The sequence below is a fragment of the Rattus norvegicus genome, chromosome 12 (assembly GCF_036323735.1).
Source record: "Rattus norvegicus strain BN/NHsdMcwi chromosome 12, GRCr8, whole genome shotgun sequence".
In the NCBI taxonomy this organism is placed as follows: domain Eukaryota; kingdom Metazoa; phylum Chordata; class Mammalia; order Rodentia; family Muridae; genus Rattus; species Rattus norvegicus.
Window position 1 is genome coordinate 51,942,815 of NC_086030.1, and position 27,924 is coordinate 51,970,738.

Sequence of the window (27,924 nt, forward strand, 5' to 3'; positions counted from 1 at the left end):
GACATGAACGATCGTAATTGCAGTTACTAGCAAGCCCCCCCCCACTTATTTCAGAAGAAACTGCATTGTTCTCTAGCAATGTGTCCTTTTCAAATCTGCTTACTGAAAATGGGAAGCAACGATTTGTTTTCTTGAGTTAACCAGCTGTGCTCACAAATGGGTCTTTCACAAAAGGGTCATCTGACTCCATTCATGGAGTTCCACCCTGAGCATCCCAGGCGCACACTGAAGGCCAGTGTCTTTAGCTACACTCCCACCAAGAGAAGCTGCTGTCCCTTCTTTACAGAAGCATGGGTTGAGGCACTGAGAGGGCAAGGGACTTGTCAAGGCTACACAGCATAAGGGTGACCTGCTCCAGAGGCCAGAGCAGCTGAATGGGATGCTGGTATTTCCTGTTAAATTCCTGGTTTCAGACCAGGAGAAGGAACATGAGCTCTCAGCTGGGCAGCCATGCCACTGTCTCCTGGTTCACTGGCTCTTGTGGGACTATCCATCCTCTGTACCCCATCCCATCTGGGTGTTGAAGAATAGCTATTGGGGCTGCTTCCTGGCAGTGAGAGTATGGTGAGGGCCTCCTTCAACCTGGGTCCTCCTCACAAGATGAAGTGGGCCATGGAGGTTCCTGGGATGGTTGAGTTCATGTGGACTGGGTAAAACTCCTGCACATTTCCAAACATCACAGGTCATGCTGAAGCTACAGGATCTGGCCTGGTTCTAGGGGACTAGAGTCTACCCTTCCTGAGGGAAACTAGCCATGTTATTTCTTCCATCTGTCCCTGTTCCTTCACATTGTCCCTCCTGGCTGCGATGTGGCTAGCCATGCTCGCCCACATGTACTCTGTGGCCCTAACAGTATGAAAGGCACTGACTCACCTCTCTCTCTCTCTCTCTCTCTCTCTCTCTCTCTCTCTCTCTCTGACCCACAGTGCGACAGTGAGAGTGGCATGGATGACAAGGTGAGCCTGGCTTCCCCCCAACCCCCTTCTGTGGGAGTGACCTGGGATAATCTGTCTATCCATCCCACGAAGCTAGGAAGAACTAGTATCTGGGACTTCTCCCTACTAGAGAGGCTGATACTGGAGGGAACGTAGGGAACTTCTCCCTGCTTCTGTGCCCACCCTGATGGCGATTTAGGCATCCCAACGGTAGACCTCAGATAGGCAGCCATTGCGGAGACCCTGATGGAGATCAGCCTAGGCTCTGGCTGGTTTTAAGGAGGATACAGAGCTTTGCTGAGCAGCAGCAGGCATCTTTGAGGGGTGGGGTAGGAGCTGTTGGTCATTGTTGCCTTCTGCTGTCCAAAACAAAATGCCCCCATTAATCTAGGGCTTGTGCTGTTCTGTGCTTAGTTTTGGAGTCACTTGCCACCACGACAGCTTCTCAGGGCCCTCCGGGTAGCACGTCCTAACAGATGGTTCAGAAGTCGGGAGAGGAGGGAGGGGACTTAGCAGAGGTCACACGTATCAAGCCGGTACAGAATTCTGTTTCTGTTTACTGGCCTTGGCCCCTGAGCAAATAAAGTCCTAGCCAATAGGATTGGGGTGCTGGTATCCTGAGTTGGATATGGCAATCCCAAATATAGAGGAGAGGCCACAAAGGGAGATGTTTCCCAGACACCCGGCATGCACGGGAGCGGGTTAGAAGTTAGACTTGGACATTGGTTTGAGGCAAGCTTTTGTGAGAAGGGTTTTCTATATGTAGGTCTTCAGGGTATACTGAGGGTGTTTGGTGTCTGGTCATGTATAGTTTATTTAGGCAGAATCTGCAGTGCAGGGCTCCATGGAACCATGTCTGGCCTCTTGGCAGGTTCAGACCCTTCTGGCTCTGTTGGCCACTTGCCATTACCATCTGGTTTCAAGCCGCTCTGGTGCTTTCATGGTCCCTCTGTAGTGCAGGTTCTTCTCACAGGTCCCTTGAACAGGTCAAGGAAAACAGTCCTGGAGGTCAGTGTGTCCAGATGGAGCCACTGGGGCTCAGGGTAAGAGACCTGTGGGGAAGTTGGAGCTGTGCCCCTCACTGTCTCGAGCTGCTGCCTCCTTCGCTGCAGACACCTCATACAGATAGAACATTTACACAAGCTCCTGGAGAAGGACTGAGCCTGCAGTTCCCATGGTGCCACCTCTAATATAAAGCTTACCATAGAAAGACATTCTCTCCATAGCCCAGAGCTGCTCAGAGCAGACAGACTGGAAGGGGCATGAGAAGAGGTTTCAAACTCCTGTTCTTCCCTCATATCTTCTAGGGGAAGCAAACCCACCCCTCACCTAAGGGCAGGTGGCCAGTCTGGCTGACTGGTCCCCATCGTTTCCCTAACTTCACAGCAGCCAGAGCTGACCCTGAGCCTACAGGGTACCTGGTATCCTATCCACTGTTGTGTCCGAGGGCTGTTCCTAGGCCTGCTGGGTGGAGTCCCAGAAAGACAGGTACTATTGGGTCTTCAGAGAGAGGTCCATGCTGGGGAGGTGAGTAGGGCCCTATGGAGAGGTAGCTGCCAGGGAGAGTGGGAGAATACAGCTCCCGTCACCTTTACTCATGTCCCCCTGAACAAGAGGAGTGACCAAGGTTTCAACAGTAGCCAAGGTAGCACCTGTCCCATTCCACGGTGTCTCTGTTTTGTCACTATGGTGGTGGTCTTAGTGCAGTCTGAACTGGTATAGACAAGCAGCAGAATGGCTGCTGCTCTGAGGATATTTAGTTATATACGTATTTCCATGGGGCACTGGATCTTTGGGACAGGCCACATGCCTGCCCTGTTAACTCAGATTGCCCTTTCTACAAGCATCTGGGTCTCTGTGTGAGGGCTGACAGGTTTACTGTCCTGGTGTCATCTACAGAAGAGAGTTGTTGTCCTGTAGCAGTTACGATTGCCGTTTTCTGACACTCTTGAAGTTACCGTCCCTGATGGCTCAATGTACAGCAAAGGGCTTTGTGTGGGAGCTGTATCCTCCCGAGTACCCCAAAACCACAGATACAGGTCTTGGTCCAGACACCACAGCTCCTGCCACAACACAATGCTGCTTCCTGGATGCTGGGATCCTGAGTTTAGGGGTTGTGAGTCAGAGAGTCCAGATCCCATGCTTCTTTCCTCTTCTTGATGCTGGGACCCAGGTGTGTAGATCCTGTCTTTTGGGCATAGTTTGCCAAGGCCAGGTTCCCTACTGAGGAGCAAGTTAGGGCCAATTCACTGCCCTATTTCTTTCTTTCTTTTTTGTTAAAAAGAGATAGATAGATAGATAGATAGATAGATAGATAGATAGATAGATAGTACACTGTAGCTATCTTCAGACACTCCAGAAGAGGGCATCAGATCTCTTACAGATAGTTGTGAGCCACCATGTGGTTGCTGGGAATTGAACTCAGGACCTCTGGAAGAGCAGTCTGTGCTCTTAACCTCTGAGCCATCTCTCTCCAGTCCGCCCGATTTCTGAGATGATGCTGTCCCCACCTTTTCAACACAGGGAGAACTCAGGAGGAAGAGAGGCCTTTAAACAACTCACAGCCACTATCTCACCTCCACGTGGCGTGAAAGCCATGAGCAGGGTCACTGATGAGTGTGCCTAGACCCTCAGTAAGGCAGAGGCAGGCAGATCTCTGTGAGTGTAAGCCCATCCTGGTCTACACAGTGAGTTCCAGGACAGCCAGAGCTGTAGAGATCCTGTTAGGGGTGAGGGGGATCCCCAGTGAGTTCCTTGTTCAGGAGCCTCAGCACTGACTCAGAGAGGCTGGACACCCTTGGTGGAGCTGGCCAATTCACATAGGTAGAGTGGTCCTTTCTTCCAATGCTGGCAGAACCTGAGCTTAGTTCTCTAGTACTCTATGCTTCTCCCACAGTGACAAGCCCGGAGCTCTGGTGCAAGTTAGGAGCCAGACACTCTGGGAAAGTCTCTCAGATCTCTCTGTCACCTGAAGGTCAGCAACCTACAAGCTCCCCTGGTCCCTCACAGGACAGCCGTGCACCTCCACCCGCCAGGCTGCACTCTAGTATGGCGGCTGGCAGTGTAGGGAGTGCTACCTCAGGCTCAGGAGTGGGCAGACAGATGGCTCCTCCTCAGGACTGTGGTTGGTGTCTAACTGCTTTTTTTATTGGAAAAATATGGATGAAAAATTGTAAAGGGGCTCATTAGGCAGCCCATTAAGTCCCAGCCGGCTGCCAGTCCTGCCCAAGTGGCCCTAGCGGCTAGCCATCTGGTCAGGCCTCCTCCCTGCTGTGTGTGGCCTCAGCTCTGTGCCTAGGCTAGCCAGCCCCCAGGACTAGTCTGCAGCCATCTGCATTGTCTACTAGGAGATGCTCCTTACATTCTGGCCACCAAGAAGGCCCTTCCAGGGGTAAGTAGACCCCACATGGGTCATGTGAAGGACAGCACAGGTTAGGCACAGTAGTGCATACTGCTTCCCTCAGGGGTGATGTCCCTCTGAAGTGACTTCAGGGGTACGACTGAAGCCTGCCAACCTCTTCTGCTACCCTGTGTATTCTTAGTTAGATTTCTGTGGCTGTGTTAAAACACCATGACCAAAAGCAGTTCGGGGAGGAAAGGGTTTATTGAGCTTACAGGTTGCCATCCATGATCATAGGAAGCCAAGGGAGGAACTCAGCGTAGGAATCTAGGGGCAGAAACTGAAGCAGAGGCCATGAACAGGGGCTGGTGTTCCCCATGGCTTGCTCAGCCAGCTTTCTAGTGCAACTCAGTACCATCTTGCCAGGGACAGCACCACCGGCACAGGGCCCTCCTACATCAATCACTTATCAAAAAATATCCTATAGGCCAAGCTGATAGAGGCATTTTCTCAATTGGGGTTCCCACTTCCCAGACAACCCTGGCTTGTATCAAGTTGACAAACAAATATCCACCAGCGCAGTGTACCTTGGGCTTTGGTGTCCGGTGATTCGTCTCTGAGTTGGACATCTCTGGGTTCCAGACCTGGTTGGCAGGCTGGCACCCTGATCTCTTCTGCATGGGCACCTATTGGACTTGGTATACAGGAAGCCCACTGGGCATGGAACATGGGGTCCAAGGTCACGGAGGCATCTGCTTATGACTGGTACTTCCTGGGACCCAGACAACCCCATGATACCACTTACTCACTGACTTTGTTAGAGGCCAGACCTCTGAGGGACAGAAACTTCCTGCTGTGAGTAGAGGGGTATGATTAGCAGAGGTTCAGAGCCCTAAGTTGTAGGAGCAGATGACAGGACAGCTGCACAGAGGTGCACAGAAAGGGAACGAGGGCATGCCTGTCCTGGGTACCTGATTCTACCTCAGAGCTCAGCAATAAAGCCAGTATGGAGTAAGGGTATCCCATGGGGGGCCCAGGCACAGTTCCTGGACCTCAAGGGTATTATAGAATCCTACTGTGTATCTCCTATACACAGCAGGAGGCTTTGGCCCAGGGTCAACACCATTCATGTGTAGAATTGGCTAGGGTTCCTAGGTGGGCCTGTTGAGTGCCTCAGCTTGAACAGGCCAGAGAAGAAAGAGCTGTACCTGATGGTCGTCCCTAGTGAGTGGCAAGTAGTTCTTGTAGCCACCCTTATCCCTCCAGGTGGGTGCCTTTCACCTGGTGGTGGCCTAGGCAGGATGCACTTCCCATCTGTGCATGGAGAACTACCACTGGCCATAAACACCCTCTACCTGCTGACTTTAGGGTTCTGCCAGGTGGGAGCAGCTAGATAGATGCCTGTGGGGTGATCTCTATCTCAGGGCAGGAGAGGAGTGAATCCAGCCAGCCTCAAATAGGATCTGTAGGATACAGAGTAGAAGGGAGTTGGGTGAAACTCCAGAACCAATAATGAGACCTCAAGCCTCAGCCCTGGGTTGGCTAGGTAGAGCTGGTCATTGGACCCAAGCCAGTGTTGCCCTGAAGGCTATGGTCTTATATATATGGGGTTCCCAGAATAGCATCTGATTCATTATAGAAATGCCATGATGCTACCCTGGCAGTTTTGAGGGGGAGAGGTCAATAGACAGGAAAGGATCTTGGGCTTTCTCTCTCTCTCTCTCTCTCTCTCTCTCTCTCTCTCTCACACACACACACACACACACACACAAACACACACACACACAGACACACACACAGATATATGCTTATCCATTCTCACTTTCTGATACAAGAAGGCATCTTGATTCCCCTCAGGAGCTGCACTGAACACATATCCTGGCGAGTCTTTAGACATGTCATGGGCTCCACCTCAGGCTGGGTTCCACCTCAGACAGGTGAGTGGGACTGGCAGGAATGGGTTCAGAGATCAGCAGGTGAAGCCTGGCGTGGTGGCGTATACCTGTAACCTCAGCATTTGTGTGGCTGAGGCAGAACCAGGCCAGCTTGGGCTACATAGTAACATCCTGTCTAGAAAAAGGAAGCGAGGAAAGAACAGGCGAGAGGCGTGTTCATGTAGCTCATGTGTAGTCATTGGAATGTAGCTTAACTGGGGGTGAGGAGGTGGCTTTCTTCACGACTGCAGCCAGAGCCAAAAGCTCAACATTCTGCAGTATTCTTTCCTGTGCCCATGCCTCCCCTCTACCAGGCCCCAGAGCATACACAAACTGGTTTTTGCCTTCAGCCCCCACCAGGGGTGACCACAAACCACAGGGATCTCAGGCTGCCAGGGACTCTCCAAGCCTGTTTCCTTGCCTGAAAAATGGAGAAAATAAAAGTTCCTCCTCCCTTGACACAGCCGTGAGGCAAGAGAGCTGTGTTGACCATGGCCTTGAACAGGCTGGCTATGGCTTTCTGATGGCTAATGTTTGGCAACCACTAATAAACATGCAGCTGTGTTCCACTCTCTCAAAGAAGCAAGTGGCTTTTGGTAAGAGGGTCATATTTTTTTCTAACAAAGCAATATAGGGCTGGTCTAAACACTGTCCCTTGCTGAGCACTGAAGTCCCCCATACTGGAACCCAACAGTCCAAAGTCAAGGTGCTGCAGGGCCTGTCCATCTACAGGCCCTGAGTTTACCCTCCCTTGCCCAGGTCCTGGCAGCTTCAGGGTATCTCTGAGTTGTGGCCACCTCCCCAAGTCTCTGACCATCCTCTCATGACTACAAGTCTTTATAGAGTCTCTTATGGTAATTCTCAAAGCATGGTCTACAGGTCCACAGATGCTGGGTGTTCTCAAGGTCATCTATTAATGGACACTTATAGGCAGCACGTTTTGCCACTCACCACACTGTTGAACATAAAGCTCCTGCCCTTGGCCCAGGAAGCCGCCATCACCCCGATGTCCTGCTCAACTGGCTCAGGTGCTCACGTCAGATCTACAGGACAGAACCAACAACTCCCCAGATTCCAACACACCACCTGTGCCCGTGCCTCTGCTGGAGGCCACTGTTCCATAGCCACATCTCACAGTTCTTTGCCCTGTGGCCTCAGACTCAGCTTCTGAGGGATTGTCTTCACAGAGTAACAGCCAAAAGGGAGAAGCTCTTCCCTGGAATGTGATCCTATCACAGGGCAGGCCCTCAGGGAGGCTCAGGTACTAGCTTTAGTCAAGTGAAGGTTGGGGTACTCAGGGGTGTCACAATAGCACAGCCCAAAGGACTCCAGGTAGTCCCAGCATCTCTCAGTTCCAGGGGAAGCCCCTCAGTGCTCACATCTTCCCCTAGAGTCATGGAATGTTGACGGAGTAAGTTATAATGTGAGTTGTTGAACTCACGTGGGTTTTGGATAAATGTGCCCCAATACCACTGTTAAGCCCCAGTGGATTATAGATATTTGGTTTGGAAGCCTGATATTTGATATCAGTGTTACCTCTAGCGGCTGCCTTTATTTCCCATGATAATCTATTCTCCCTCCACTTCCTTCTCAATTTCTAACCTCATTAAACCTCTCATATCACAGTTATTTTCCTTCCTAAACAAAATTAGACAGGCCTGCCCCAGGTTCTGAAAGTCTAATTTTACTTCCATACCAGGGTGGGAGGCTTGTGAACAGGGCTCAGGGCCTGTCTCTTGCTGTGAGTTTTAAGCCGTTGGTTGGATTGATCTCTCTTCAAGGGCTCTTCTGCCAAAGATAGCCTCGGGAGTGACAAGAAATGACAATCATAATTGTTATGCGATAACAACTCCTCTGTGGTTTGGATGTGTGAGTAGACGAGGCCCCATAGAAGGGAACCTCAGGGCAGGGTCTTGCCCTAAGAGAGGATAGACCCCAAGTTTCTCCAGTAGCACTCATGCGTTTACGGCCTGTGCTCTTCCATTCCATTCATTCCTGGGACCCAAATACTGCCAAGAGTGGTACTTTCCACCCTGGCATTCACCTATGCTATGAGACTGCCATTGTCATACCTCTGGGCCTTTCTGTCTGTGGCTCTCTTCTGTAGATGATACCAGGAGAAATAAACCTTTCCAGGCTAAGAGTGTACCACTCTCCTACAGACTCAATTGAAAACCAGAACACAGCAACTCTCAGAGCAGTGGTGCTTAGCAGAAACTACACCAGGGCTTGGATGGATGAGACAGTATAGCACTTGCCTCCCCTGGGCTCTGGAGGGCCGATGGGCCAGCTAGCCAAGTCAGCCAGTTAGTACAGAGTGAAGTCCCAGGAGCAGGCCATAGCTGGAGGGTCCTGCCCTGGGCCAGGCATCCAGAAAGAGACACATGTACCCCTTTCCCGTACATCCCTGCCGACCTTTCTGTAGCCCTTACCGTGGTGTGTGTAAGGATCACTTCAGGTGACCATGCTCTGTCACTGCTCCTCAGCTCTGACTCCCTACAGCCAGTCCACTCCCATCCCAGGAGGAACTTGGCCTACTGAATCCTGGCCCCTGGAACCAGACTCTTGACCATATCAGTCTCTCCTCCCTGTCAGTTTTCTGATTGCTGACTGGTGCTTGTGAGAATGTGGCTGTTAGGCATCTAGCACAGCCGTTTTTGTTGTTTTGTTTTGTGGGAGCAAATAACAGGATTTGGTGGTGATTTTGCTTTTGTTATTTTTTTTCCTTTGTAAGGAGAGGACCTTTATTTGGTAAATAAGTCAAACATAATGAAAGAGCTGAAGATACTGTTGACACTTCTGACAGGTCTCCAGTTATCACTGGATTTCCAAGAGCTGCAGTTGTAAAGATAAATGCTGGTTCTACCTCTAATGCACCCCGTGGAGCTGGCTCCCACAGGCCTAGCAATGGCTGAATTCCCACAAAGTGGATGCCCATGCTGGACCAGGCCTCTGAAGCCCAAGTAGGGGTCCTTCTTCCACCTCAAGCTTTGTGTGGGTCCTTGAATTTCAAGGGCCTTTGCATGGAATTGCAGAGCTCTGTGTTTCACCTGTGTGCGTGCTGTACTTGAAGGGCTCGTTGTGCTAAGGTCTGTGTGGCAGGCAAGCATACTCAGCTTCTTTGTGGACTCTGGGCAGCTCTCCTGTCCTCACAAACAAACAAGCAAGCAAACAAAACTAGATGCTTTGTGTCTCCAGCCTTCTGTAAAGTAACTAGGGCTCGGGGGTAGCCCTGGCGCCACAGCCCTTTTCAGCGTGGGATGGCTTAGAGTCAGATCTGGATTCAAAGCAAAAACGGGGTTGGTTGGCACATTTGCTGTTGGCTCTGGGGATCCTGTCAGCCCTTCATACCCCAGCTCCTGGACTTGCCAGTGGTCTCGCTTCTTTCTGGCGCTGTTTCCCTTAATGTAAGTGGAGTGCCAGTTGTCTGTAACTTGTTTTTGTGATGATCATGGAGTAGAGCCCACGGGCGTTTCTTGTGGCCATTGAACGCTGAGCCTGGGGTACCACTGGGTCAGATCAGACAGACAACCGTCCTGTGCGCGCAGATCTGCGCCTCGGGGCTGGATTAGTTGGGCCTGCCCGTGCCCCGCCCACACAGCGCTCCGCCTGCCCGCGCCACCACCACCCCGCCCGCCGGACGGCTCCTGGCGGCTTTGCCCAGAGCGCCGGCAGCGCTCAGAGAAGGCGCGGGGTCTTGTGCGCCTCGCGCGTCCCCGGCCCGGGTTCTGGCTAAGCTGGGCATGCAGAAAGAGACTCCCTGGATGGCAGGCCCGCGGGAGTTTCTCTGCCACCCGCGTCCGTGCAGCACCTAGGATTGAGACCATCGACGAACGCAGAGAAGCGCGCAGGATCTGGGTGCCCGAGAGGTCAGTTCGCGAAGAGCAAAGCGGGACTTAGGGTATCGCAGGTGGGGAAGCACCGACTCCTTAAAGGAACGGACAAGAGGACGACTCTGGAAATCCCGCTCACGCATCCTCCACCGGAGCAGGTTCCTCAGAGTCCCCGTGTTCCCGCGGCTGCACCTGGGGCGCCTGTGGTGGCAAGCGGCAGGGTGTTGTCTGGCGAGGGTCCTGGGTCCATCAGGCGCGCGGTGTAGGCAGGCGGAGTACGGTAGGGGCGCGCGTCTTTGTCTGCGCCCCAGTGCTCAGTCCGCCACCGAGTGCGTGGTGCCTTGCTTACCTGCCTGGAGTTGAGTTCTTTGTCTGGGGCGGGGTGCGGCCAATGCTATGTTTCTTATCTGATCCGAGAGCTGTCCCTAGCGTCCAATAAGTCTCAAACAAAGCACGCGGTGACCCTATCCCCGAGCCATATTGACGCCCCTTGGAGGATTAGTGGTGTCTTCTTGCCAGACGTGCCTTTTGCGTGGTCCCACAAGCCTGCAGCCTGGGAATTTCCCACATGCGTCTTAGAATGACGGGATCGCATTCTTTTCTTCTGTACTCTGGCTCCACACCAAGATTGGAGGAGAACTGCGTACCTGCGTCTCATCCCTGTAGATAATGCCCAGAAAGTTATTAACGCAAGTCTGTTGGCCTCTATGAGACACCTGTCTTGGCCTGGCTAGCCAGCCAGCTCTGGAGTTTGGCAGAAAGGGCTTGTCTGCCTAGGAAGGCAGTCACTCAGACTTCTACCATTCCACCACTGGTTCCCCGGGAAGTCCTGGAAACTGGAGTCTTCTGGGTCAGAGCTTTCCTGAATGAGAGTGACCAGCCTGGCCACGTGTGGGGACCCCCCCCCCCCCCCCGCCCCGGCAAAGCACTAGGATGCTTGCATGCACCCCTGGTCTTCCTCAGCAGATTTGCCTGTGCCTGGAGGGAGTTGGCTGGCCATGCCAGGCACTGTTCTATGATGGAGAGAATATGCCACCCCTGCTTTTCCTTACTCTGCTCCCCACCCCTTTCCCTCTCCTGGAGTCTGGATCATAGATCTAGGTCCATAGAAAGTTTGGGTTTCACATCTACCCTTGGGGAAAACAGTTCTCTGCTGGGATCCCCACCCCCCAGGAACATTCATTGCTTACAAGTCATTAGATCTCAATTAGAGGCAGGCAGAGTAGGGGTCGTTCTCCCCACCCAAATTTGAGTTGTTTCACTGCTTGCTTGCTTGTCTTACACCCTAAGCTTTGGAAGTTTCCTTTTGGCTTGGATGTGGAATTGCAGATCCTGACCTTGATGGCTTGTTTCATTTTCCTAATTGAGAGGTCACAGTTCTTCTTTTCTGGCTTGCAGGGGCCCACGCTTACTTGGAAGCTACATGTGTGCAGAGTCCCAAGATGGGCATGCAGACTTTGTAGTAAGGGCTGGGTGGCACCAAGAGGCCCTGTCAGTGGGGCTGATAGTGGTGGACCTAGGGCAGCCCCCTCAGAGGAAGGCCAGCTGCTGTCCATCCCCTGGTGCCTTCGGGGCTGGTTATGTAGAGGGCCCCAAGAGTTGGGGTTCCTAGAGCTGCTGCACAGGCGGCTACAGATAATCAGCAGGACAGGCTCAGTCAGGCCCGACTCCAGAGGAGCTGCATGAGGTGCCAAGAGAGCTCCGTGGGGAGCATGCATGGTGGGTGGCTCTGTGTGCAGAATAGGATAGGATAGGAGGATCCAGAGATTCTACAGGATTCCACTACAGTCAGTGGAGTCTGTGCTCTGGTCTGGGGTAAGCCTTATGTTTTCTCAGCTGGGTGCCATTGTTCTGATTTGGTTTGCTATAAAGAACTTTGTAAAGGCTACGGTAGCCCAAATAGTCCTTGTACAGGAACTGATGACAAAGTGGCCCACCTGAGCTCTGATGGGGACATGACAGAACCTCCTGGAGCCCTGGGTGTCCTGGCAGACAGAGCAAGGCAGTAGGGGCAGGGCTTGGTCAGGACCCTGGTGTACCTGTCTGCAGACCAGAGTGATATGTAAACAGCTGATTCTAACCCCATCAGGCCCCCTTCGCCTGCCCAGCAGGTCTCTGGCTTCTCCTGTCCACTGACTGAGTCCCTAGTCCTTGTGATTCTGATGGTCAGTCCTCCCAGCAGTCCAGAAGTAGGATTAAGAAGGAAAACAGCCTGACCCTGAGGAACTTTGGCCTTCTCCTCTACCAAACTAGCTTGAAGTGGTGGCTATAGAAAGAGCAGAGGGGTCAGGGTTAGGAAAGCCCCAGCTACAAGTCGGCATGGTGCAAAAGGACTGGGCAGGGGTGCGGTTAGGTAATCTGTGGGATCCTGGGCCTCACTGGCTTTAACTGTAAAGACCTCTGATTAGGCCTAAGCTGTGTTAACTTGTGTCGGAAGCAACTGGACTCCAGCACATGCTACACTTGGAGTTAGAGGTTTGGTTGTACCCTCTCCTCTACCCACCCTTGGCAGCACCCCTCAACCTCCAAGGAATTGGGAACCGCTGGTTCCATACCATGTGTGCGATGCAGCACAGAGGCTTATAGACTACAGAAGTTCACTGCTCACTGACTGACTGGAAGTCTAAGGTCAGGACACTGAGAAATGCTATGAGAGGTGAGGTGGCCTGCTTTGTGCTCTAGAGCACTATAGTCAGTCACCCAACATGTAGTAAGTACCCAGCATCATAGAAGACAGGAGCCCTCCCCAGGAGAAAGCACAGTTGGGTAGTCAGAGTGGTCTGTGGGTAGGGCCTGCCTCTCTGTCCAGTGATGGATTCTGCCCCTCACCGTTCTGGGGTCTTCCTTCCTTCCTTCCTTCCTTCCTTCCTTCCTTCCTTCCTTTCTTAAGATTTATTTATTTTATACATGTGAGTACACTGTCACTCTCTTCAGACACACCAGAAGAGGGCATCGGATCTCTTTACAGATGGTTGTGAGCCACCATGTGGTTGCTGGGATTTGAACTCAGGTCCTCTGGAAGAGCAGTCACTGCTCTTACCCTCTGAACCATCTCTCCAGCCCTGGGGTATTCTTTCTTAACTAGAAAAGAAAGATGGAAAAAAAGCTGGGTGTGGTGGTGTACACCTTTAATCTCAGCACCCAGGAGGCAGAGGTCAACCTGTGGTATACACAGTAATTTCCAGGCCAGCCAGAACTATAAAATGTGACTTTGTCTCAAATTAAATTAATTAATTAGTTAATGTGTGGGTGGGGGGTGCTTTTCCTGCATAATATGTGTAACATGTACAAAAGAGACAAGAAGATACCCTGGGACCAAAGTTACAGAGGATCATGAGCCATTGAGTGGGTGCTGGGAACTGAGCTTTGGGCTCTGGAAAAACAGCTAGTCTTAAACACTGAGCCATCTCTCCCCAGCTCCAGTGTTCTGGGATTTTCCTTAACTTTACCAATCAGAATCCTATCCCGCAACCACAGCTCTCTGGCTGAGGTAGTCTGGACTAGATATTATGTCCCCTTTGCCTGTGGATGGACACTGGGGTGTCCTCACCCCATGACAGCTGGGCCTGGGCCTGGCATCCTAAATAAACCCAGTTCTACACAACCCCATCCCAGGCCTTGGGCCAGGCCGTATAGCTCTGTGGACTGTCAGGGCTCAACAGCTCACACATCCTGACATTGTCCTGTTAGATTGCGCTGGGGAGCTTGCAGGTAGTAGAGCTACATTACGTTAAGTGTCGGCCAAGTATGGCCTTCCTAGATGAGGTTGTTCTTTTGACTTCAAGTTTACTCTTCTGAGCTGTTTCTCCCATGAGTTCTCTTGGGCCAAGCCTATTCCCCTCCCCTACAGAGGCTATTTCATTATATTCAGTGATAACTGAATTTCTTTTTTCTAAAATCATAAAGTAGTTTTGAGCCCATGACCCGAGACCACCAAACCTCAGCAATCTCCAGTGGACACATACCTTTCAGAACTTCCTAAGGCCTTACGGACATAATTACATACATTCACACTCATTGTATGTGCCAGGATATGTAAACTTATGCACTAATGTAGCTACCCATACCTGCTTACACATGATCAGCCTTATGCCTATACAGTATAGGCACCCAAAAGCACGAACAGACATGTACTTGTACATATACCTGTACATACACCTGTACATTCATCTGTCCAGTACACACCTGTACATACACCTGTGCATATATATATATATATATACCTGTACAGTGCACATATGCAGGTGCCCTGTATACATGTTTGTGGCCGACGAATGTCATCTCATTGTTGCTACGTTTTTGGAGCTGTACCTTTAAAGTATTAAGTGGGCGTGATGGTCTTCACAAACCCCAAACTTCATCGAATCATTTGTGTGCAGTTGCAGAACAGGGAGAGGCAGAGAGTCTTGGGGCTTCAGATAAAACCTAGAAACTCAAGGCCCTGTTTTTGTTGATGAACTGATTCTGTGCTGGATTTTGGTGGAGGCTCTCCCCAGATCCACTCACCCCATACATGTGATGTAGCACAGAAGACAGCAAAAGTTCGCAGCTCACTGCTAGATGGAAGTCTAAGGTCAGAGGGGCACAGGAGAATCTGGTATCTGTGTGGTGCTCCCTGGTTCACAGAGGGCACACTCTCAGTGTCCTGTCATGGTGGAATGTCAGGGAGTCCTCCAGGGCCTCCATCACAAGGACACACTGATCCTGCACTCCTTCCATTGACCACAGATCGCTCGCGGTGCCGTCACATTGAGAGTTTCAGTGTGATTTTTTGAGGACCCACTCAGTTCAAGTGAGGAAGTGATCTAAGGGGACAGAAAGATCTATCCAGGGTCACTTACCAAGTGTTCTCAAACTGCCAAGACCTTCAGAGCATGGGCCCTCCATTCACCTTCCATGGCCACATTCTCATTCTAATTACTTGCATAGCTGCAAACTAAAGGAATATGCTTCTCTGGGAGAAATGGAAAAGAGAGAGCTGCAGATCCCTCAGTTTCATGTGCTTGGACGGCATGAGCCAAGCCTGACTTGGGCAGTCCCAGATGTTGGGAATGTTGAGAATGGCACTGTACCACAGCATGAGACCCACCCCACACCTAGTACCTAGTCGGACCACTACTGTGGCTCACAGCTGAATGCACCCCAAGATATCTTCGAATGCAGCCTGGCACATTTGTGATGGCAATGTCAAGCCACAGTGTCAAAAGGTTGTGCATCTCTGAATAGGTGGTTCTTCCCTTTCTAACTCTCCAGACACTAGCTCTGTGCCCTGGACACAAGGCAGCCACAGTAAGGACTGTCTTCCGTTCTCTGCCTTCAGCCTGTGGCTGAGACAGACCCAGCAGAGCCCTGAGCACGGAGATGGGCCACCTGCCAGGCCACTGCCATTCTCAGATCGTTCCACCACAAGGCCATCATGCATGGCCCATTTTGAGCAAGTCCATTGAAGCTTTATGAACATTGTAAATATGTGTGCACAATGCCAAGTCCAGGACTAAGTGTGTCTTCCCTCAGAAGTGTGTAATATACCAGGGATTGGGTTCTGCTGGGGTGGGTAGTCACTCTCAGCTCCAGCCTGTTAGCTTCTTCTCTCTCCTCAGGCATCTGTGGGCTCTGAGAAGCTCTTTGCCCCGGCACCTGACAAAGGTGAGTGTATCCCCAGCCCAGCTCCTGGGTCTCCGGTTGTAGAAACCCAAGGGCAGAAGGAGACTTGGGAGGGTCTGTTTATCTCATTGGACAAGAATGGTGGTCTAGAAATAGTGGAGCAAAGGGAAGCAGTCTTACTGTAGGGGCAGCTTTTGCTGACCACTGCAGGCATCAGAAAGAGATGGGTATTAGTGGGCACATGTGTGCCTCTATGAATGTATGATAATGCATGCTGCAGCCAAGAGAATAAGCAGAGGTTGGACAGTGTCAGCCATGGGGCAAGTCCTTGTAGAACCCTGATCTTGTCTACAAAATGGGGTCACAAGAGCTGCACCTAATGTCCCAGGCCTATCTTCCCAGCTATATTGGAGACTGAGGTAGGATTAAAATTCAAGGCCATTATAGGCTATGGAGTGAGTTTGTGGCTATCCTGGGTGCCTTAAAGCAACCCTGTCTGAAAATTAAAAAGTCAAAGAGAGCTAGAGAGGTAGCACAGTAGCACAGCACTTGCCTAGCATGTGCAAAACTCATCTTGCAACACTGAGATGGCTCAGTGGTTAAGGTGGTGCCAAGTGTGCACACTGCCAAGTCCATCTTCAATGGACTTGAGTTCGACACCCAGAATCCGTATGTTAAAGGGAGAGAACTGACTCCTATGAGTTCTCCTCTGAGCTCCACATGTGTACCATGGCATGTGCACACACAAGCCCATGTATACAATGTGAAGAAAAATATTTTAAAGAGAAATAAGGACATAGTATCAGACACCTTTGATCCCAGCACTTGGGAGGTAGATGCAGGAGGAGCTCCTGATTGTTGAGGCCAGCCTGATCTACAGAGCAAACTCCAGGACAGCTAGGACTGATAGAGACTCTGTTGTCTTTAGTGGGAGGGAGTAGCTGGAGAAACGGCTCAGTGATGAGGAAATCATACTGCTCTCTAAGAGGACTACTAGAGTTTGGGTTCCAGCACCCGTGTCAGGCAAGTCACACATGCTGTTACTCCAGCTCCAGGGAATCCAACGCCACTTCTCTCCAGGTGTACTCACAGGTGTACTCACAGAGACACATGCCTTGAAAACACATTTGTTTGTTTTAAAAGAAAAAAGGGGCTGAGCCATGGTGGTGCAATCCTTTAATCCTAGCCCTTGGGAAGCACAGGCAGGCAGAGCTCCTGAGTTTGAGAACACTTTCTCAGAGTGAGTTCCAGAACAGCCAAGCTATACAGAGAAACCTTGCCCCAAAAAGACGGAAGGGAGGGAGGGAGGGAGGGAGGGAGGGAGGGAGGGAAGGAAAGTAAGAGAAAAGGAGGAAAGGGGGCGAGAGACATGGTTAAAAACACTGATTGCTCTTCTAGAGTACCAGGGTTAGATTTTCCATACTCCCATGATGGTTCTCAACCATCTGCAACTTTAGTTCCAGGTGATCTGATGACCTCTTGTGGCCTCCGAAGGCACCAGGCAAGCAGGTGTTGCAGCTAAAACACTCACACTCAAAATAAACATGGGGTTTATAGGGAGCCTCACGGAAACTTTAAAAATGGGCTTACACGCTAGCCTTACCTTGGGGCCTAGAATTCTGGAGTTATGAAAGGGACCTGGGGCTGGGCACCAGGCAGGAGCCTGGCAGACCTGTGTGACCTCAGATAAAGAACAGGACTTATGTTGCCCCACTGGACACCGGGAATCATCCCTGGGCCCTTAGCATTGTACCAAGATCAGTGGCAGGGTCTGAGCATTCTGGTTAGTGGCAGGTGGTGCTTGGGCACATAGGGCCAGGTCCAACAACACACATGCCCTTTCTCTGCAGGTTCTGGGAGAGGTGAGAAGTCAGAGGCCAAGGCGGGGGCAGTGCCCAAGGTGTCAGGCCTGGAGCGCAGCAGTGAGCTCAGCACTGAGTCTTTCCTGCCTGCTACAGCACCTACACCCTCAGGACCTCTGCCAGGGGCTCGGGCCAGCCCCCTGGTGAAGAGAGAAGCCCCCATCGTACCTCACCACGTTCCGCAGCCACAGCTTACCCCGCAGCATCGGGGCTCACTCCCAACACACGTGCCTCTGTCCTTGGGCGCCTTCGTGGGCCCGGGCCCTGGCCCTGGCCAGGTGGCATCCAATAGCCTGCACCTGCACAGCCTCAGGTGGGGAGTGGGTGAGGCCACGGCCTGGGGTAGGGCTGTGGCTTCCTGCCCATCTCGGGGCTGAGGGAGGTGTCGCTGGCTTTGGAAAGGGGACGTGGCCATGGGATATCCAGGTTCTGACAGCAAGGATGCCACTGAGCCCTGTGTCCTGCAGCAGGAGCAGCAGCACGGTCAGTGGCACCCCTCTGGGCCTGGCAAAGCACGTGACACTGTCTCCACACGGCCCTGGCCCCCACCTGTCTACCTCACACCTGGCGCTCAGGTCCCAGGCGCAGCACCAGCATCACGCCGCGGCAATGTTCGCTGCTCCCCCAACACTGCCCCCGCCCCCGGCGTTGCCCGCCAGCAGCCTGGTCATCCCAGGACACCCCACCGGTAGGTGTTACACCCAGGGGTGCATGCTCAATCTCAATGGGGCCCTGGGCCTGGATGAAAGAAGTGAAGATCCTGGGAAGTTTGTGAGCTAGCCGTTCGTTCGAGGGTTGTGGTGGAGGGGATCTTAGAGGACTTGTGGGTCGTGCGCATAACATCCCTACTCAGGCAGGCAGTCCCTACTTCGCATTGGCCTCCTTCACCTTTGCTACTTGAAACTTCCAGAAGACCCCGAGTAGGGTTCAAGTCCCTCCTCTTACTTCTGGCTGGAACCTTCACCAAGTTTTAATCTGAAGGATTTCTGAGCGGAGTCAGCCATCTGTCCTGCAGTGCCAGTATCCCAGCCTGAGGCCGCAGGCCTTGCTGGATGGGGCTCACAGACTTCTCTCCTTGCCTCTAGATGCCAGTCTGTTGATCTCATTCAACCAGCCAATCATGTATTGCCAGCCTCATTCGGGGATTCTGATTGGTACTTGGTCACAGGCTCCTCTCTTACCTCCACCCCTGGGCCCGCAAGTAATGAGCGGCCACCACGGCTTGGCCTGCCGAACCCGGGAGTGCCAGGTGACTATCCGCCTCGCCCCGCTGGGAGCCCACGGCCGACGTGCCTCTCTGTCTCTCTCTCTTTTTCTCTTGTAGATCACGAACTGCTCAGGCAAGAGCTGAACACGCGGTTTCTGGTGCAGAACGCGGAGCGGCCTGGCGCCTCCCTGGGCCCGGGGGCTCTGCTGCGGGCCGAGTTCCACCAGCACACCCACCAGCACACGCACCAGCACACACACCAGCACACACACCAGCACCAACACACATTCGCCCCCTTTGCGGGGCTGCCCCCGACGCCGCTCATGCCGCCCACCGCACCCTCGCCGGTGCGTAGGCCTGAGTGCTGGCTGCTGGCCGGGCGGGTTGGGTGGGATAGGCAGCTGTACACACAGATGCACACTCACTCTCATGCACATAGGCCTTGAGCAGATGACCCTGGTGTCTCGCGCCGGTGTGTGTAGACCTCACTTGGCTGTCATGTCGGGTGCTAGACTGTGGGCCTGAACCCCAGCCCACCCTCTGGTCTCCCCTGCTAGGACCTAAGCCTGGGCTGACTGCAACAGTGCTGTCCTTGGCCTGACTTTAGATCTCCAAGACTAGACAAAACAAGGATGCATAGACCAGGCAATTGCAGTCTTCTCGTGTGTCCCTTGGGCCATTTCCACCTTGCTGTGTGCAGCCACTTCCTCTTTGTCACAGCCGGGAATGGGGGTGGTGGAGGGGGCGGAGGTTCATGGCTTTCCTTCAGCTAGGGCTTCATGCCCACTCCCCTATCTCAAGCCTCAGCTGAGTAAACATCAACCTCTTTGAACCAGGAGCCTAGGCCCCACAGGGCCAGAGGCTAGTGCTCTCAAAGAGCCAGGTGACACCAGGCCATCTGCTTCAGAAAGCAGTAGCCAGCCTGGTCACTGCCCACCCCAGCCGTGGGTGGGTTCTGGGCCAATGGAGGGCATTAGGCCTGTACAGGAAGTCTTACCTTTGCTTTCTTTCCTTGCAGTTTGACAAGTTCTCACCCAAGCTGGACAGCCCCTACTTCCGACATTCCAACGTGAGTCCCTTGCTCAGACCCAGGTTGCAGCCCGCTAGGGGGGGTGAGGAAGCTACAAACCTGTCCTTGCTCCCTTCTGGATAAGGAGGGGAGAATCAGTGCTCAAGGGCCCTTCACCACGTGGGGCCCACAGCCCAGAACTCTATCTCTCTCCTGCAGCTCTTCCTGCCCTTCCCTTCCACAGGCCCTGGGCTGCCCACCCTGCTTGCACACCCTGGCCCCTTTGGGTCCCTTCAGGGCTCTTTTCAGCCCTGTCAGGGAGGAGGCTGGCAGGTGGGTGGGTCTAGGGCATGGGGCGGGGCTACAGAGTAGCTCCAGTTCTTGTTGGGCTCTGGCCTTACTGTGAGCGACCCCTGCTGGTCGAGGGCCTGTTTGCAGTCAGAAAGCCTGCTACAGAGCCAAGCTGGAGTTGGCCAGCTGACTGTGAAACCCATCAGCTTGCCCAGGCGGGAAGGAACAGGAAGAGCCAGGAGCTGAGCAGCAGAGGTTCCATGGCCTCTCCCTCCACGCAGAGAATGTAGGCCCCATTTCACTGAAGCCCTCCTATGCTCATGCAGCAGCTCCCCAGTCTCCAGGGCTGTGGACTGTGCTTGTTCCTTCCGGAACTGCCTTATCCCTGGTGTGTAGGTGCCTCTCATACTCCCCAGGGAGGTCGTAAGCCTGAACTGCCCTGGAAAACCCTTTTGCCTGAAGGAGAAGTGGTCTGTGATGGGACTGAGGTAACTACAGGGCCCCACCAGCAGACCCAAAGCATAGTCTATCCCAGAATTTGGGGCTCCCAGAGGCCTCCTGCTTGCTTCCTCCCTCCTCAGCATATAGGTCCCTTATGCTCTCTCTCCCTCTCTCCCTGCACCTCCAGACTTCAAACTCAATCGAGATAACAGGCCGGTCCAGTGCGGTTCATACTTTCCTGCAGAAAGCCCCTGGGGTAGGTGTCAGCAATCACCCATGTACGTTGGCAGCATACACTCAGGTCTGTGCTCCCATAGAGCCTGGACGTGACCCATCTCTCTCCTCCTCACCACAGGTGTCTGATCCATACCGGACAGCAGTCAGGGTGAGTGAGTGCATGCTGGGAAGAGGAGTTGGAAGCACACCCAGGGCTGTGGCTGGGAAGGACTCCGGTTCTCTCCTGGGTGGCCTTGGGGTGGTCCTGATGGTAGGAATCTGGGGAAGATGAGGCCTGGGAAGAGGCGCTGGGCTCTCTGAGCACATCCCGGTCCTGCCACAGAAACCAGGGAAGTGGTGTGCGGTACACGTGCAGATCGCCTGGCAGATCTACCACCAGCAGCAGAAGATGAAGGTGAGGCCGGGCCAGGCGGGTGCACTGCCAGGGCCTCCCTGGTGGGGCCATTTGGGAGGACTCTAGGGTGTGTGACGAGAGGCTCTGGCCAGCTCCAAGGTTGCAGTGAGAACCATTCATGGAACTTCTTGGGAAGAGCCTGGGTCGGGAAGACCAGGGATAAGGGCCACATGCATGTGCACAAGTGTCTAATTGGCAGGTGGTAGGTGAACTGAGAGGGACAGTGTCCTCACCAGGATCAGGACAGTCTGCAGTACAGATGCTACCCCTGATTTACTGCACCTTTGTGTACATGTGCAAAAGTCTCCTAAAGACCTTAAAGAAGTCAACAGAGAGGGTCTCGTCAGAGAGCTGTTTACAGCCCAGTGCACATGCCTTGGTGGAGGTGGGAAGGTACTCAAAGTGTGGATTTCCAGGACTGGAGTGGTAAAACTCGGGGTGACCACAGTGGTTCCTGAGTGATCCCTAGTGATATTTTAGGAAATTAGAGCTCAGTTCTCACTCAGCTGTTAACTTGTGATCCTGGTTGGATATGTCATTATAGACATGAAGTTCTACCACTTGCTCCACCTATCACAGAACACTCCAACATGGTGATGTGTAAACCCCCCCCCCCCACACACACAGAGAGACAGACAGACAGACAGACAGACAGACACTTTAGGAAGTAGGAGGAATATGAGCTCCCAAATGCTGGACATAGCAAGGCACGGCAGGGCAGGTCACACAGGCAAGGGTGGAAGAGGACAGAACCCTTGTCCTTGTCCTCAAAGCCACACTCAGTGGAGCCTCTGGCCACAGAGCCCTCAAGGGATGGCCAGCACAAAGGAGAACAAGCACCTCAGCTCTACATAAATTGAATAAAGTCATGGTTTGGGTGTGTGTGTCTGTGTGTGCGCTTACATGTGTGTGCACCTGCATATGCAATACATGTGTGCCATGGCATGCACTTGGAGGTCAGAGACAACCTGAAGGAATTGGACTTCTCTTTCTGCCATGTGGGCCCTAAGACTTGAATGCAGGTCCTCAGACTTAGCGAGTGGCACGAGCCTTTACCTGGAGCTGTCTCGCTGATGGAGATTCATGTCCTTTTTTTTTTTCCTTCAAACTTCTTGCTTTTTTTTTTTAAGATTTATTAATTTATTATATGTAAGTACACTGTAGCTGTCTTCAGACATACCAGAAGAGGGCGTCGGATCTCTTTACAGATGGTTGTGAGCCACCATGTGGTTGCTGGGATTTGAACTCAGGACCTCTGGAAGAGTAGTCAGTGCTCTTAACCGCTGAGCCATCTCTCCAGCCCGATTCATGTCTTTAAACATAAATTGCATCATTGGAAAACAAGCAAATTTGGGACAACTTAGGCCTGTGGCTGTGTTTTTCAGCTGAATTTTGTGACATCCAAATGAAGCCATTTTCTGTGAAATGAAGTGCACAGATGTGCTATGCTGTAAAGAGCAGGCTGATTGAAAGCCATGGCATAAAGGTGCAGCATGCCACTGTGACTCCACGCATTGCATGCTGTAGTAAGGTTCTGGTTCTCCTGTCCCAGATGAAACCCACTAAAACTGGCTTTCCTCCCCCTTCCCTGCGGCTGCCAGAGCATGGGCGGTTCCTAAGGAGGCACCTCCAGTGAGGTCCCTGTATAGTCCAGGGTACCAGTTCACGGTCTACCTGGGGCAGTTGCCAAGCCTCTGCACACAGCCCTGGTACACACTCTGTCCCCCTGCAGATGCAGCTGGACCCCCACAAGCTAGAGGTTGGCACAAAGCTGGACCTGTTCAGCCGGCCCCCCGCCCAAGGCATGTTCTCTGGGTTCCACTACCCACAGGACCTGGCCCGGCCCCTCTTCTCCAGCACAGGTGAGACCAAGGGTAGCTGGAATCAGGGGTCTGAGTGGGGCCAAAATATCTGTGGGGATGAGAAACACTGAGACCCTGGTGCTACTTACTCAGGGCCCTGACCACTGTGTGTCACCTGGGCCTCTGTCCCACATTACCTGATGCTTGGCGACCTGGTCCCTCCTCATCCCGGAACCCCTCATCACCTTAAGCTCACCGCCCCAGGACAGTATCTGTGCTGTTTCCACGTGTAGGAAACTGCTTCCAACGACCTGTGCCCCAGCCTTCCCTAAGTGCATGGCAGTGCAGAGTTATTAGCCCTTAGCCTTGGAAGCCCTTTGCAGTAAGACTTCACGCCCAGGGTTTATTGGGGACACCTGTCTGACATGTATCCAAATGCCGCATCTCCAGGAGGAAAAAGAGGCTTAGCATAAGGCTACATGAATGAAGTCTAGACACAGTGTGTGCAGCCCATCAGTTATGGGCATGGAAGGAACTTCCTTAAACTCAAAACCCAGATATTGGTAGAGACAAGTTGAGGGCCTCTCTGAGAATGTTCTTCCAGCCTGCGTCCATGAGGTCTCAGGTCTGTTACCTCAGAGCCCCAGCTACCCTCATCTCCGTCCTCTCCCACTTGGCGCCCACTTGTGGTGGATGAGGCAAGTATGTTTCTACCTTTGCTAACATGTTAGGACAGCAGCGCTGGCTAACCACCCAGAGCTGGCCTCACAGTGTGGTGGCTTTTCCCTGTTCCTTTATCTGGCATCCTTGTGGCCTCTGGACTGTGACCCCTCAGATGTGGACCCTCAAAGCAGAGGTGTTCCTGATGGCTCACAGCCTGGCTCAAGTCCCTTAGTGCCCCCGCGGAACAGTATAGAAACCCTTTCTTTAAGTGACAATGACTAATGGTTCATTAGTGCTGGCTCCTTTCAGAGACAAAAGTCGCTCATGTTGCCCAGCCCTGCATCTCTCCCTTCACTAGGACAGACAACGACCGGCTTCATCAAAACTTTAAACATGGGGTTGGGGATTTAGCTCAGTGGTAGAGCGGTTGCCTAGGAAGCACAAGGCCCTGGGTTCGATCCCCAGCTCCAAAAAAAAAGAACCAAAAAAAAAAAAACAAAAAAACAAAAAAACTTTAAACATAAGACTTTCTCTGTGTATTCTTCCTTGACTGTTATTTCTTTGCTGTCCTTTTTCTAACTAAGTTGGGAGCTTAGAGAGTTAGAGTTCGGCCTTTCTTCCAATGCCTACAACTCTGCTCATCTTCCAAACTACACCTTTGGCTTTGATACAGTGGAGTTGCATTGCTCTGAGAGGGCTGACTTCTGTGCCCAATTGAGAAGATGGGTTATTTGCTTGTTAGAGCCTCAGTGCAGACCAAAAGCTCTGATGGCTGGAGTGGGAAGTTCACCCACATCTGTCCTCTTAGAATATGTGCCCCACCTGCTACTGCCCCCCCGACCTGCTGCCCCTCACCTGCTGCCACCCCACCTGCTGCCACCCCACCTGCTGCTGCCCCCCCACCTGCTGCCCCCTACCTGCTGCTGCCCCCTCACCTGCTGCCCCCCACATGCTGCTTCCCCCCCACCTGCTGCCCCCCACCTGCTGCTGCCCCACCTGTTGCCCCATGCAGAATGGGTTCTTGACAGGTTCCAGCCTGGGAAAACCTAGAGGCCAGTAGGAAAAAGGAACCGGATCTTATATGGGACACCTGAAGACACTGGGCTGCTGAGGAGGGAGAGGGTGGAGAGTAGGGATGGAGGTGTGGGGGCAGCGACAGGCCTTGGAGCATGGTGGCTGTCTCTGCTTCAGCACCCATGGATAAAAGTCACCCCCTTCAGCAGTCCCTGCACTGCTCTCCACACCTGGTTCGTGGAGACCCAGGGTTTGGTTGTTGGTGATGCCAAGTTGGTGTCAGATGACCTTTGCCGGTAGAACCCTGTGTTCAGGGCTCCACAGAAGGCCATGCACCCAAGACCACCTTCCTCCCTTGGGTGGTCAGGATCATTTTTAGTTCCAGTCTTAAAACCTGGGGTAACTACTTGGGGGATCAGTACCATGATGGCTCACTTACTTGGGCCTTCTCCATTCTTGCCCACATCTTGGCTTCCTCTTCTGTGTGAGCTCTGTTACTGTCAGTACCATTGCCCCTGCCCACCCAGGGGCCTCAGATCTGGGGAGACTGAATCCCAACCTCATGCTCTAACTACACACCTGCACAGTGATGTAGACTTGAAAGAACCGGGGTGTCCCACCTGTGACCCACCAGTAGAGGCAGGAGGTCCCAGCTCTGGTGACTATCAACCTGGCTACTATCTATCCAGGTGCCACCCATCCAACCGCCAACCCATTTGGACCCTCTGCTCATCATGGCAGCTTCCTGCCCACTGGTCATCTGACAGGTAGGTAACCTGGAAGCCTGGGTGGCATCTTCCATGGGCTAAGAGGAATATGAGTGGGTGGAATGGAGGTCCCACAGCCTCTCAGACCAGTATGGGTGGCACTTGCCCAGACTAGAAGCTTCTGGGCTTCATTTTGGTGTCAGGGTCGAAGACTTGTAGATTTCTGACCCCTTTTTGCCCTCCCCTCACCCCCTGCAGACCCCTTCAGCAGATCCAGCACTTTTGGAGGCCTGGGGAGCCTGAGCAACCATGCGTTTGGAGGTCTGGGCAGCCATGCACTGAGTGAGTGACTACCACATCCATTGCACTGCCCCTCGCCCTCCTGTCTGCTCCGCACCCTTCTCACAGCCTCTTAGGATTGAGCATTGCACTGCTGGGGGCGGGGCATCTTGCTCAGCTCACACTCCTGGCCCTGTCTTCATCTCCCACTTTAGCACCGGGGAGCAGCATCTTTGCCCCCAAGGAGGGCACAGCTTTACTCGGCCTGCCTAGCCCCCATGATGCCTGGAACCGGCTGCACCGGGTGCCACCTTCCTTCCCCACCCCGCCCCCGTGGCCCAAGCCAATGGACACTGAGCGCCTCTCAGCCCTGACCAACCACGACCGAGAGCCTGACAAGGGCCAGGAAGAGCATGAGCGGTGAGTTCATCTGGCCCCGAGACCTCCCTGCCTGGTTTGATTTCTCACCAGGCAAGTGTGTTAGATCAGGATTGACCAAAGCAGTAACATGAAAGTAGAGAAGGAAAGACCGAACTTAAATCTCCACGGGAGGAGGCTGGGTGCCGGGAAGATTCCATCTGCAGATCTGTTCCCAAAGGGTCTCTCTCACACTTGTAAATGCCAGCAATGGTCTACGTTTACCTCATCAGGAGCTTCCTGGCTTCTAACTGCCTGCAGGTTTCTCAGTATGTCAACTTAGCTGTCAGGAGTTTCTCAAATTACCGGAGGTCTTTAGGTCATTAACCCTTGGTTCCAGACCCTCAGAACATGCACAGGGGGTTAGGGGATAGACAACATACCCTCTTTAACTTTTGCACCAAAGAATCTAATTAGTCCTGAAGCATATTAAGCTGACCTGAAAAGGCAAAGACGCAGAATATAAGACAGCCATCTGGTGACAGCATGCATTCTTGGACTGTGTTATAAGGGATGTGTTATAAGGGAACATAATAAAGTAACAACAGGCAAGACAGCCATGTACAGAACCCTCGGCGGCTTTGTTAGAGGCGCTAGCAGCACCGGTGGCTTTTGTCATTACTGTCCCTTGTAAGATGTGAGGCCACTGGTTTTGTGGAAGAGCTTCAGACATTTGTCATTGGCCAGCATAAGTTCAGAATTAGTCCTCAGAGCTCCTTTAGTACAACCTTGTGGAGAACATTAAGAGACTGAAGCTGATGAGGAAATTTTTTAATCCAAGTTTTGTTTAGTAAGGTAAAGTTGTACAACTGTCTGAACCACGCACCAGAGCCCCATAGAAGAATAAGGTAACTGTGTAATTGCTGCTTACTGCATCCATTTCAGACTCCTGCAAGCACTTGGAAAGTCTGTAAGACAAGTTAAAGTCTAATTGGCACCTTATTGGGTCCCTATTATAGTATTGTCTAGCAGTGTCCCAAGGATACCATGGGATATCCTGCATAATTTTGCAGACCTATAAGTCTGATGACAGAGTATCTAGCAGCACTGCAAGGTGGTGAGGGTGCAGAAAGCCACATCACACTATGAGAAGCGATAATGTGCCATAGTTGGTAAACACAAATTGGATTTGACCTCAGTGCTTAAGGATATAGGCCTGCTTTTGTCAGCTGTAGAGAGACACTGCTGAACTGAAGTAATCCAAAGGTCACGTCCTATATCTGGGTAGTGGCTATATCAGGAAAAGAGTTGTTAGTGAGAAATAGCTATCCAAGTAACATTTCATGTAGTTAAGTATAATCTGAGGATTGGACTGAAAGAGACACACTGATCATTTTAATTCTGGATATACTTTCCTGCTGAGTGTCTGAGACCACAGAGGTAGCCAAAATTAACTTTTGTTTTTGTACTGTCAGGGCCAATTAAAGATCCTGTCCTCTGGGGTCAGTGGGTGTGGGAGGAGCCTCTGGTCTGTCTTTCACCAGTTAGTCTGTCTCCATCTATGTGACGATATGTCTAAGGCCTATCTGACCACTGTTTAACTTAGAAGTGTGGTCCTCCTCTGCAGTGGTTATGTCAGCAGGCAGGCATGGTGCTCGAGCAGTAGCTGAGAGCTACAACTGATTTGATAGTAGCAGGCAGAGAGAGCCCAAGACTGGACCTAGTGCGACCTATGAAACCCTAAAAGTGACACACCTCCTCCAACAAGACCATACCTTAATCCTTCTCAAACAGTTCCACCAACTGGGGACGGAGCATTCAAATATCTGAGCCTGTAGGTACCACAGATGGCCTGTCTGCCTCCTCTTTTGTGAAGGAGTACTAACATTTAGCAAGTCCCACTGTGATCCTTTTAGGGCCAGCACAATTAAAGGCATGAAGATGGCCATGGTTTAACTTAGAAGATAGGACAGAAGCCTTGCATTCTAAGAGATACTAGGGGTTGTTCGTTTTCC

The 27,924-nt window shown here is 52.3% G+C and overlaps 1 protein-coding gene across 10 annotated transcripts in view; it reads left to right on the forward strand.

Moving 5' to 3' along the window:
• Fbrsl1 (fibrosin-like 1) overlaps window positions 1–27,924 on the forward strand; it is an 88,505-nt gene that overhangs the window by 51,604 nt on the left and 8,977 nt on the right. For 2 of the 10 annotated variants that reach the window (XM_222254.11, XM_063271805.1), the window contains exons 5-18: window positions 927–956; window positions 15,643–15,688; window positions 17,497–17,821; window positions 17,976–18,196; window positions 18,594–18,662; window positions 18,833–19,062; window positions 19,734–19,784; window positions 20,644–20,712; window positions 20,812–20,841; window positions 21,016–21,087; window positions 22,820–22,949; window positions 25,256–25,333; window positions 25,532–25,615; window positions 25,768–25,972. In XM_222254.11, coding sequence (XP_222254.5) covers window positions 927–956; window positions 15,643–15,688; window positions 17,497–17,821; window positions 17,976–18,196; window positions 18,594–18,662; window positions 18,833–19,062; window positions 19,734–19,784; window positions 20,644–20,712; window positions 20,812–20,841; window positions 21,016–21,087; window positions 22,820–22,949; window positions 25,256–25,333; window positions 25,532–25,615; window positions 25,768–25,972 — 1,640 coding nt within the window. Of the gene's footprint in view, window positions 1–926; window positions 957–15,642; window positions 15,689–17,496; window positions 17,822–17,975; window positions 18,197–18,593; window positions 18,758–18,832; window positions 19,063–19,733; window positions 19,785–20,643; window positions 20,713–20,811; window positions 20,842–21,015; window positions 21,088–22,819; window positions 22,950–25,255; window positions 25,334–25,531; window positions 25,616–25,767; window positions 25,973–27,924 lie in introns of all 10 variants that reach the window. The other 8 variants (XM_017598560.3, XM_006249591.5, XM_017598563.3 and 5 more) reach the window with 8 other exon arrangements.